The 13,091-nt window shown below is 42.2% G+C and overlaps 1 protein-coding gene across 2 annotated transcripts in view; it reads left to right on the top strand.

Moving 5' to 3' along the window:
* The window catches only part of hnf4a (hepatocyte nuclear factor 4, alpha), a 92,829-nt gene that overhangs the window by 59,729 nt on the left and 20,009 nt on the right, over nt 1–13,091 (top strand). For both annotated transcript variants that reach the window (XM_070895039.1, XM_070895038.1), the window contains exon 4: nt 9,988–10,094. In XM_070895039.1, the coding sequence (XP_070751140.1) occupies nt 9,988–10,094 (107 nt within the window). The remainder of the gene's footprint in view (nt 1–9,987; nt 10,095–13,091) is intronic.

Raw genomic sequence — 13,091 nt, 5'->3', positions numbered from 1 at the left:
CCACCTCCTTTTCCTTTTATTCTATCCTTCCTGAATGTTGAATACCCCTGGATGTTGAGTTCCCAGCCCTGATCATCCTGGAGCCATGTCTCCGTAATCCCAATCACATCATATTTGTTAACATCTATTTGCACAGTTAATTCATCCACCTTATTACGGATACTCCTTGCATTAAGGCACAAAGCCTTTAGGCTTGTTTTTTTAACACCCTTTCTCCTTTTAGAATTTTGCTGTGCAGTGGCCCTTTTTGTTTTTTGTCTTGGGTTTCTCTGCCCTCCACTTTTCCTCATCTCCTTTCTGTCATTTGCTTTTGTCTCCTTTTTGTTTCCCTATGTCTCCCTGCATTGATTCCCATCCCCCTGCCATATTAGTTTAACTCCTCCCCAACAGCACTAGCAAATATGCTAATAAGGGCCTCAGCCTGTTTTTGAATCCATTCCAGAAATTCATTTACCTCAAGTGCAGCATGTGTCAGGCCTGCCCCACTCAGGCTTACCTGGTCTACACGCCATCTCTAACGATCCTCAAAGGGACTGTTGAGGGCACCACCAAAAAAGTATGTTGTTAAAAAAAATATGTAACTTAATTTGGAGTCATGAACAACAATATTCCATCTGGCTCCTTAGCACTACTGCCGGCCCCTACTATACCTCGCTCAGCCTCCGAGCCAAATGCCTCCACCCATCTCCCCTCTCCCCACCCCCCCGCCCCTCCACACACACACATCCCTGGCACAACACTCATCCTCACTTCACCGCCGAGCTGCCTGGAGATATGAAATAGGCATCCCCAGCTCAGAGGTCTGGTTAAAATGAGGGCCAAGGCCTAAAATCGATTGGGCCTCAGGCTAATATGTTCCAGCGCTGGGTCTTTACCTGTGTCCTGTTTGTGCCAACCTGCCGGCACAAACCATTTCTACCTCTTAGTTTTAAAGTTGCATGGCCAGATGTCATTGTCCAGCAGAAACTGGAAAAACGAAAGTAAGGCATTCCCAGTGTCTATTGGAATCTTCTCCCAAATCTGTTAATATTAAATAGATTTTACTTGAGGTCCATGACCAGTTAGTGCTGAGTAAACATTCAGAAAGCAGCATTCTGTGACTGAACACAGTGTCTCCACTGATAAACCAATGCATAACCTTGAGAACTTCTTTTATGACAGTTGACTGCACTCCTGCTTTTTCTCTCATAAAAGTTATTCATTATATCCAACTGATTACATTTTATACACATTATACAGATGTATAACAACTTTAGGTTTGGCAATTAACTCGTACTATTTGTAAATAATCAAGGCATTTTATATTGAATAATATATTCCTGAATCAATGATCTAGCAGTAACCTAAACAAATGGTTCAAATTATACACAAGGACATTTTCAATGATTCATAACTTTCATCTGAGCCCCAGTATTAGTCACTATTGTAAGTAGATTTTCTACTTTGATTTTAATCGGCTATTTATGGTCATTTTGATTTTATTTCTCCTGAAAGCAGTTCTCGTTGATGAAGCCAATTACTCCTGCTACATGAAGGTGTTCACACTGTAGAGTTAACACACCAATGCTGCAGATATTCCAACAATCATTTACAGTTCAATTATTGCAAAATTCTATGGCCAGTGCATATGTTATGTCTTTCCCCCACACTTCCCTTCTAATCTCACCCCCTGCTTTGTTTTCACTATCCCCTCTGACCTACACCTCTTTGACCCCGAATGATCAGTCCTCAGCAAAGGCCTGAGCTTCATTTGCTTACATCCCCACCTCAAAGAATTTCAAGCTCGGCACGATGATAAGCTCTTTTTCCGGCACCTTCGCCTCCGTGCCCACTTCTTCGGCCAGGAGTCTTCCCCCTGCACAGCTGACACTTTCTCCCATTTTCAGCATTCTCGCTTTACCTGGCCCTCCCTCTGGCCTCTTACCCTCTCTAGACCTCTTCATTGCAAACTGCCGACGGGACATCGGCCATCTCAATTTCTCTGCTCCTCTCACTCGCTCCAACCTACCTCCCTCTGAACTTGCAGCACGCCGCTCACTCAAATCCAACCCCAACCTTGTCATCAAACCTGCTGACAAGGGTGGCGCTGTTGTTGTTTGGTGAACCGACCTCTACCTTGCAGAGGCTGATTGCCAACTCTCTGACATCTCCTCTTACCTCCCCCTGGACCATGACCCCACTGCTGAACATCAAGCCATAATTTCCCAGACCGTCACTGACCTCGAGATCTTCCCTCCACAGCCACCAACCTCATAGTTCCCCAACCCTGCACAGCCCGCATCTACCTCCTTCCCAAGATCCACAAACAGGACTGCCCCAGTAGACCCATCGTTTCAGCTTGTTCCTGCCCCACAGAAGTTAATTCTTCCTATCTCGACTCTATTTTTTCTCCTGTTGTCCACTCTCTTCCCAACTATATCCGTGACTCCTTCGATGCCCTCCGTCACTTTAACAGTTTCCAGGTTACTGGCCTCAAATGTCTACTTTTCACCATGGATGTCCAATCCCTCTACATCTCCATCCCCCATCAGGATGGCATGAGGGCACTCCACTTCTTCCTCGAGCAGAGGTCCAACCAGTCCCCATCCAACACCACCCTCATCCACCTGGCTGAACTTGTTCTCACATTGAACAACTACTCCTTTAACGGCACTCACTTCCTCCAAATTAAAGGTTTCGCTATGCCTGCCTTCTCATGGGATATGTGGAATATTCTTTGTTCCAGTCCTACTCGGGTCCCCTCCCTCACCTCTTTTTCCGGTACATTGATGACTGTATCAGTGCCGTTTCCTGCTCTCACCCTGAACTTGAAAATGTCATTCACTTTGCATCCAATTTCCACCCTTCTCTCACTTTGACATGGTCCATCTCCAACTCTTCCCTTCCCTTCCTCGACTTTTCCGTCTCCATCTCTGGGGATAGGTTTTTGACCAGTATCCACTATAAGCCCAGTGACACCCATAGCTACCTGGACTACACTTCCTCCCACCTCACATCCTGTAAAGATTCCATTCCATTCTCCCAGTTTCCCCGTCTCTGTCGCATCTCCTCTGACGACGCCACCTTTCACAATAATGCCTCTGACATGTCTTCCCTTTTCCTCAAAAAAGGATTCCCCTCCGCTGTGGATAACATGGCCCTTGACCGTGACTGTTTTATTTCCCGCACCTCTACTCTCACCCCTTCCCCTCCCTCTCAGAACCATGAAAGGGGTCCCCTTGTCCTCACCTTTCACCCCTCAAGCCTCCATGTTCAACGGAACATGCGAACATAAGAAATAAGAATAGGAGTAGGCCATATGGCCCCTCGAGCCTGCTCCGACATTCAATAAGATCATGGCTGATCCAATTATGGACTCAGCTTCACTTCCCTGCCCATTCCCAATAACCCCTTATCGTTTAAGAAACTGTTTATTTCTGTCTTAAATTTATTTAATATCCCAGCTTCCACAGCTCTCTGAGGCAGCAAATTCCATAGATTTACAACTCTCTGAGAGTAGAAATTTCTCCTCATCTCAGTTTTAAATGGGTGACCCCTTATTCTAAGATCATGCCCTCTAGTTTTAGTCTCCCCAGCAATGGAAACATCCTTTCTGCATCCACCTTCTCAAGCCCTTTCATATTTTTATATGTTTCAATAAGATCACCTCTCATTCTTCTGAATTCCAATGAGTACAGGCCCAACCTACTCAACCTTTCCTCATAAGTCAACCCCCTCATCTCCGGAATCAACCTAGTGAACCTTCTCTGAACTGCCTCCAAAACAAGGATATCCTTTTGTATATATGGAAACCAAAACTACACGCAGTATTCCATGTGTGGCCTCACCAATACCCTGTATAGCTATAGCAAGACTTTCCTGCTTTTATACTCCATCCACTTTGCAATAAAGGCCAAGATTCCATTGGCTTTCATGATCACTTGCTGTACCTACATACTATCCTTTTGTGTTTCATGCACAAGTAACCCCAGGTCCCGCTGTACTGCAGCACTTTGCAATTTTTCTCCATTTAAATAATAACTTGCTCTTTGATTTTTTTCTGCCAAAGTGCATGACCTCACACTTTCCAACATTATACTCCATCTGCCAAATTTTTGCCCACTCACTTAGCCTGTCTATGTCCTTTTGCAGATTTTTGTGTCCTCCTTACATATTGCTTTTCCTCCCATCTTTGTATCGTCAGCAAACTTGGCCACATTACACTCAGTCCTTTCTTCCAAGTCGTTAGTGTAGATTGTAAATAGTTGGGGTCCCAGCACTGATCCCTGCAGCACCCCACTAGTTACTGGTTGCCAACCAGAGAATCAATAATTTAACCCTACTCTCTGTTTTCTGATAGTTAGCCAATCCTCTATCCATACTAATATATTACCCCCAACCCCGTGAACTTTTATCTTGTGCATTAACCTTTTATGTGGTATCTTGTCAAATGTCTTCTGCAAGTCCAAATACACCACATCCACTGGTTCCCCTTTATCCACCCTGTTCGCTACATTCCCAAAGAATTCCAGCAAATTTATCAAACATGACTTCCCCTTCATAAAGCCATGCTGACTCTGCTTGACCGAATTTTGCTTTTCCAAATGTCCTGTTACTGCTTCTTTAATAATGGACTCCAACATTTTCCCAACCACAGATGTTAGGCTAACTGGTCTATAGCTTCCTGCTTTTTGTCTGCCGCCTTTTTTAAATAGTGGCGTTACATTTGCAGTTTTCCAATCTGCTGGGACCTCCCCAGAATCCAAGGAATTTTGGTAAATTACCAATGCATCCACAACCCCTGCCGTTACTTCTCTTAAGACCCTAGGATGCAAGCCAACAGGTCAAGGGGATTTATCTACCTTTAGTCCCATTATCTTACTGAGTACCATCTCCTTAGTGATTGTGATTGTGTTAAGTTCCACCCCCCTATAACCCGTTGACTATCCACTGTTGGAATATTGTCCTCTACCGTAAAGACTGATACAAAATATTTGTTCAGAGTTTCTGCCATCTCCATGTTCCCCACTACTAATTCCCTGGTCTCGTCCTCTAAGGGACCAACATTTACTTTAGCCACTCTTTTCCTTTTTATTTCCCTATAGAAACTCTTGCTATCTGTTTTTATATTTTGTGCTAATTTAATTTCATAGTCTATCTTCCCTTTCTTAATCATTTTTTTAGTCATTCTTTGCTGGCTTTTAAAAGCGTCCCAGTCTTCTGTCCTCCCACTAGTTTTGGCCACTTTGTATGCCCTTGTTTTTAATTGGATACCATCCTTTATTTCTTTAGTTAGCCACGGATGGCTATCTTTTCTCTTACACCCTTTCCTCCTCACTGGAATATATTTTTCGTGAGAGTTGTGAAATATCTCTTTATTATGTACACCACTGTTCATCAACCGTCCGACACTTTAATCAATTTTCCCAGTCCACTTTAGCCAACTCTGCCCTCAAACCTTCATGGTCTCCTTTATTAAGCTTAGTACGCTGGTTCAAGGTCCAATCATGCTCCAACCGTGGCTAACAAAGGAAATTAGGGATAGTGCTAAATCCAAGGAAGAAACATATAAATTGGCCAGAAAAAGCAGCAAACCTGAGGACTGGGAGAAATTTAGAATTCAGCAGAGGAGGAATAAGGGTTTAATTAGGAGGGGGAAAATAGAGTATGAGAGTAAGCTTGCAGGGAACATAAAAACTGACTGCAAAAGCTTCTATAGCTATGAGAAGAGAAAAAGATTAGTGAACACAAATGTAGGTCCCTTGCAGTCAGAATCAGGTGAATTTATAATGGGGAACAAAGAAATGGCAAACCAATGAACAAATACTTTGGTTCTGTCTTCACTAAGGAAGACACAAATAACCGTCTGGAAATAGTAGGGGACCGAGGGTCTAGCAAGAAGGAGGAACTGAAAGAAATCCTTATTAGTCAGGAAATTGTGTTAGGGAAATTGATGGGAATGAAGGCCGGTGAATCGCCAGGGCCTGATTGTCTGCATCCCAGAGTACTTAAGGAAGTGGCCCTGGAAATAGTGGATGCATTTGTGGTCATTTTCCAACATTCTATAGACTCTGGATCAGTTCCTATGGATTGGAGGGTAGCTAATGTAACCCCACTTTTTAAAAAAGGAGGGAGAGAGAAAACAGGGAATTATAGACCAGTTAGCCTGATATCGGTAGTGGTGAAAATGTTGGAATCAATTATTAAAGATGTAATAGCAGTGCATTTGGAAAGCAGTGACAGGATCGCTCCAAGTCAGCATGCATATATGAAAGGGAAATCATGCTTGACAAATCTTCTAGACTTTTTGAGGATGTAACTAGTAGAGTGGACAAGGGATGTGGTATATTTGGACTTTCAAAAGGCTTTTGATAAGGTCCCACACAAGAGATTAGTGTGAAAAATGAAAGCACATGGTATTAGGGGGTAATGTATTGATGTGGATAGGGAACCGGTTGGCAGACAGGAAGCAAAGAGTAGGAATCAATGGGTCCTTTTTAGAATGGCAGACAATGACTAGTTGGGTAACGCAAGGTTCAGTGCTGGCCCCTAGCTATTTACAATATACACTAATGATTTAGATGAAGGAATTGAATGTAATATCTCCAAGTTTGCAGATGACACTAAGCTAGATGGCAGTGTGAGCTGTGAGGAGGATGCTAAGAGGCTGCAGGGTGACTTGGACAGGTTAGATGAGTGCGTAAATGCATGGCAGATGCAGTATAATGTAGATAAATGTGAGGTTATCCACTTTGGTGGCAAAAACAGGAAGGTAGAATATTTTCTGAATGGTGACAGATTAGGAAAAGGGGAGGTGCAACGAGACCTGGGTGTCATGGTATATCAGTCATTGAAAGTTATCATGCAGGTACAGCAGGCGGTGAAGAAGGCAAATGGCATGTTGGCCTTCATAGCGAGAAGATTTGTGTATAGGAGCAGGGAGGTCTTACTGCAGTTGTACAGGGCCTTGGTGAGACCACACCTTGAATATTTTGTACAGTTTTGGTCTCCTAATCTGAGGAAGGACATTCTTGCTATTGAGGGAGTGTAGCCAAGGTTCACCAGACTGATTTCCGGGATAGCAGGACTGACATATGAAGAACGACTGGATCGACTAGGCTTGTATTCACTGGAATTGAGAAGAATGAGAGGGGATCTCATAGAAACATAAAATTCTGACGGGACTGGACAGATTAGATGCAGGAAGAATGTTCCCGATGTTGGAGAAGTCCAGAACCAGGGGTCACAGTCTAAGGATAAGGGGTAAGCCATTTAGGACGGAGATGACGAGAAATTTCTTCACTCAGAGAATTGTGAACCTGTGGAATTCTCTACCACAGAAAGTTGTTGAGGCCAGTTCGTTAGATATATTCAAAAGGGAGTTAGATGTGGCCCTTACGGCTAAAGGGATCAAGGGGTATGGAGAGAAAATAGGAATGGGGTACTGAAGTTGCATGATCAGCCATGATCATATTGAATGGTGGTGCAGGCTCGAAGGGCCGAATGGCCGGCTCCTGCACCTATTTTCTATGTTTTGATGTTTCTATGTTTCTATTTCCACTATCTCCAGCGTAATCGCACCACCAATTACATCTTCCCCTTCCCTCCCCTCTCAGCATTCTGAAGGGACCATTATCTCCGCGATACCCTGGTCAATTCCGCAGTCACCCCCAGCATCCCTCCCCTTCCCATGGCACCTTTCTGTGCAAGTGCAGGATATGCAACATTTGCCCTTTTTACTTCCTCCCTTCTCACTATCCAACGCCCCAAATACTCCTTCCAGGTGAAACAGCGATGTATTTGTACTTCTTTCAATTTACTATACTGTGTCCGCTGCTCACAATATGGTCTCCTCTACATTGGGAAGACCAAGCGTAGATTGGGTGACCGCTTTGTGGAGCACCTCCGTTCAGTCCACAAGTGTGGCCTGTCTATTCAATTCTCCACTCCATTCCCACTCTGACCTCTCTGTCCTCAGTCTCTACACTGTTCCAACAAAGCTCAACACAAGCTTGAGGAACAGCACCTCCTCTTTTGTTTCGGCACTTTACAGCTGTCTGGACTCAACATCGAGTTCAAAAATTTCAGAGCGTAACTCCTCCTCCCCAGAGCCTGTTTCTTTCTTTCTTTTTTTCTCCTTGTCCCACCATTCACACCCTATCTTGACTAATGTTTTTCTAACTCCTGGCATGACCATTTGAATTTGGCCATTCATCCCTTTTGTCTCTCTAATCTCTCTTGTCCTCCAACCTATCACAGACCTTCCCTTTTGTTCTTTCTTCCCCTCCCCCTTTCAGTGCTCGTTAAGAATCTGTTCTTTCCGAACACTCTCCAGTTCTGATGAAGGGTCATCGACCCGAAACGTTAACTCTGCTTCCTTGCCACAGATGCTGCCTGACCTGCTGAGATTTCCAGCATTTTCTGTTTTTATTCCAGATTCCAGCATCCGCAGTACTTTGCATTTGTATTATGTCTTTGAAGTGTTTTCTCATCTGTTTCATTCATAAGAATATGATATCATGGACTTTCCACATCCCAGGTTTAAAGCCCAGCGATAGCTCTTGTTTGAAGAAATGTCCCTCTGATGAAGCAGTTAATTACTGTGAGCCTAACTAATGTCAAATATTCGCTAATTAGCTAAACAATAGCAGTAGGTTTGAATCACATTCAAAGCATACATTCCTGAAAGATTTCCATTGTGTATCTTGTTACAAAATGTAAACTTTACATTCAACCCAGTATTCTGCCTATACTCCCCTTCGAGGCAATGACTTAGGCTGGGTTATGAGTCAAAGAGCACTGGCAGCTCCAATTTCCGTACCCCAAATGAGAACAAACAGGAAGGCCTGGATTTTCCTCCAACAGACCACCCCAAATTGAGCAGGATAACAGCAGAAACAATAGGACAATCAGGCATCGAGGCCGACTGCCACCTCCCTGCCCTGATCTTAGCTACTCTCCCCTAGCTCCTGCCAGAACTGCCATGACTGCACCTTGTCTGTCCACCCCATTCAAATGGCAGTCGGATCCAGGTTCACAACCCATTTACCTCCTGTCTGCATTTCTTACCACTACTCCCAGAACCTGCCACGTGAAGCCTGTTCCTATGTTCCTGTTGGTAATCACTGGGAAGGTTTTTGGGAGGTTTCTCTTCCGGCTTACCTTCTGAAAGTCTCTGCTGCAACCAAGGCCTTCCATGGAAGATTTGCGGTAGTCTTCAGGACGCTCTAAGTAACCTCCTGTCTCCTCTGTAGCGATAGTACCGTTGTGGCTCCGCTCAAATTTTCCTCAGGGCCACCGGCAGGCCATTACTTGCTGGCATGGATTCCGCCAGGAGCCCATCATGAATATTTAATAACCCCTGACCTAAAAAACTTGGCCGGGGTCATGGTAGGGTTAGGGTGGCCGGTGGAAGTCTCACCATTACCCTGTTGGGACAGATTAAGGAATATTCAGCCTCAAATATCAGCAATGAAAATTGGTCCGGTTATATAATGGGTAGCCGATCCACAGCCACCAGTTTTCCACCCGCGCCCAAAGTGAAAATTACCTCATAAACTCTGGGATCATACAAGAAGCATTTACATGGAGGACCATAGGTTTCCTTCATCTGTACTAATATTTGTGATTAAATGACTTTCACACTCAGGCTTTTCAATGTACTTTATAGGCCCCAAGCTGGCCAAATGAGGCATACTCAACACTCCATCCTCACCGAGGACGGGGAATCTGTTTCTAGAAAAATTTTTATGGAATCTCTAGAGATGGTCATTGCACGTGTTTTGTTGTAGTGTGTTAAAAGTATTTTAAGAATATTTAACTGTGTTAAAATATTTGTTTGATGCCCACTATGATTCAATAATACACTCATGATTTCAAATACCAAATGGTGTGATTATTAGATTTGAATACATTGAGATTTTGTCTGTTTAAGAGCTCTAAGATCATGCTATTTAGAATGTATTTCTATAAAACACAAGTGTTTAAAACATATCATCTTAATTCCAGCTGTGCAGAATGAAAGAGACAGAATAAGTACGAGGCGATCAAGCTATGAGGACAGCAGTGTGCCTTCAATTAATGCACTCATACAAGCAGAGGTCCTTTCTCGTCAGGTACAGTCATTTTAACTTACGTTACCATGCTTTTAACAAATAAACTATCATGTAGAATGAAAGTTTGATGGTACCCATGACCAAAGCTTCTATTTACGAACTAATGAGTAAACTGAAGCCTACTTTTTCCTTGCTGTTTCATTGCTTCAATCACATGGTGTCACAAGCATAATTTTTAACAAGTAAAGCCAACCCCTTAACAGAACAGTGATTTGAGTAAGAGTCATACTGAATGGTTGATCTCATAATCTCAAAAAATCAGTTGTTGTTGATTCTAATCAAACCCAATGGTAATAGCTTTTGATACATTCCGCTCACTCTGTGAGTAAGATATGAATTAATCTGTTGTTTTCTGCTCCGCTTATTTAGTTCACCAGTTTATTCTTTAAATTTTTCTATTTTAACATTGATGTCTTTGTTTGCTTGTCTCTCTTTCTTTCTCCGGGATAATGGCAAGTCAATATGACGTAATGGAAAAGAAAATTGGGAAAGGTGTATCACAGGCGGCCGATCCAATACCGTCCGTTTTATACCATCAACAAAACTGATAATTACCCTCTCAATTTCTACTTTTTGTGTATTTTCATTTCTTGCCTTTTTCTGTGTTTTGATTCTGTTTTTACTATTCTCTTTTCTGCCAGTATACTTTTCTATTTGTATTCTTCAAGTTCCATCTGTATCTTCAGGTTGTAATTTGTAATTTTCTTTACATATATATAAAAAAACATTCAATGTGGCCTCTGATTTAATTAAGACCAGAATAAATGAATTTCTGAAAAATAAATTGTATCAAAGAAAACAATATTTTAGAAACCTCTGTAATAATATTTATTATAGTAACTACCTAAATGTAGTTATTATAGATCCTGCAGTTGAATTAGCCATCTAGTAACTTGTGCTGCAGCCAGCATTAAAGCAGATGAATGCAAGTTTTCCAAATATTCAACAAGTTTATCTACACATCTCTGCGGAGAAGAGGAATCTACCTCTTTAAAACTATTCAGACCAGAGCCAAAAGCTGATTGAATCTTGATGGAAGCATAAACGTGGAATGGTGGGCTTGACACACTGCACCAGTGCTCATTCTTCCATTAGTCAAACGTCACTATAATTTTCTTAATCATGGTTGTTCCATTACTCAAGTTTATTATAACCAACACCCAATAGCTGGTCTGCACCATCCACAGTTTTAGTTACATTCAGAAACAGTGGCTCTCATAGTACTTAATAGGCTCTACCTCGTAATGCTCAAAGTGACTGGAGTTGCTTGCCATATGAGTGACACATCTTTATTGTATAATAATTTATACTTTTAACATACTTGGAATTGAGTAGGTTGACTGCAAATACAAAGCAGGCCATGTTGATCCAGTAACAAATAGTAATGGTGAATATGAATTGACGATTTTAGCAGAATCTACCATGGATTATCTTCCAGTGCATTAGTGTACCCGTATCCATCCAAGATAGCTATTGGCATCCGATCAGTCATGCAGATAATTAATACTTTAAACAATTTCCTGAGGTCACTGGCATGTGATTCATTTTAAGACTTTTTGCATGTAACATATTTGTGTTAGCCTTAGATAATTGATTGTTCAGCCACCACATTATCTTCTGAAATGAAGTTCTGCCTGAGTAGTTTGAATACTTGTAAAATTTCCTGCAACAGACATGTGTTTTTCAAAGAATAGATAACTTGTAACAGTCATGTCAAGTTAGAAACTGAAAAATAAGAAAAGAACTGACCTCTCAGTCCCAAATGTTGTAGCCTCGAATTGTGCCACACAGTTTTAATTTATTGGTTTTAATGTACTACACTGACCCTGTTTTTACTTGCATCAGTTACAATATTTTAAGCCAAAAAGATTTCCTGATACGTGCCAGGAAAAATGAGCAAACCAATTTTAACATAATAGGAGTGTTCTCAGTGTGCTAGTTACTATAAGAAAATGATTGACTTGATACTTTCAGTCATACTATCTGACTGCCACTATGATTGACAGTAGCTCTGCATTCACCAACAGTATTGTATAAATGAGTAACATTTATAAAAATGGATGTCTTCCCTTCAAAACAGCACATTAGCTGACACTGCTCTTTTGCCAGGCTCGGTATGAAAAAAACATTTACGGGCACTGGAAATAGTAATCACATGGCAGAGCTTCACTTGACATTGAGAACCAGCAGCAATAGGTTGCTGACTGAATTTTCTGACAATTTTCTGTAGACAATCGAAACGAGCGATGATTTCAATTGATAGACCTTAAAATTGTACCATTGTTGTTGGCTTGTTTTTGATCACCAGACTGACGGTGTGCTGTTCTGATATGGTGAACAAATATGCATCATCATCTCCAGAGCTGTATACAGTAGGTTCTGTTTCAGTAACTTGTTGCTGTTTTGACCGTCTATATCGCTGCAGATATGGACCTGTGCCACCATGTCTCATCAAGATTTTCCTAGAGACCTATGGTTGGAGGTCTAACAGCACTGGGAGAAATGCTTTTGTTTCTCACATGTGCGACCTTTCTTGCTCTTTGCTGCCTTAATGTTGAGGGTAGCTATTGTCACTAGTCCTCTGATATTCAATTCTTGTGTTCTGGATCAAGATTGTGATGAGTTATGGAGCCAATTGGTTCTGGCAGGAGTGGAAACTGAACATTAGTAAGTAGGCTGTTGATGAGTAGCTGTTTCTTAATAGTACTTTGGACAATGCCTTCCATCACTTGGTTGATGAATGGGAGGAGGTTGATAGGGCAATAATTAGCCAGGTCAGATTTGTCCTGCTTTGTGGATAGGATTTATCCGGGCAATTTTCCACATTGGGCAACTGTCAGTGTCATAGCTGCTCTGGAATTGCTTGGCTAGGGGACTGGCTAGTCTGGTGTACAGGTGTTCAGCACTCCAGTCATAACCTTCACAGTGCTTTCAGCCAATTCCTAATGTCACGTGGAGTGAACCAAATTGGCTGGACACTGGCGTCTATGATGGAGA

This window comes from Pristiophorus japonicus, chromosome 12 (genome assembly GCF_044704955.1).
Source record: "Pristiophorus japonicus isolate sPriJap1 chromosome 12, sPriJap1.hap1, whole genome shotgun sequence".
Taxonomy (NCBI): Eukaryota; Metazoa; Chordata; class Chondrichthyes; family Pristiophoridae; genus Pristiophorus; species Pristiophorus japonicus.
This window is presented reverse-complemented; position numbering and strand designations above follow the sequence as displayed.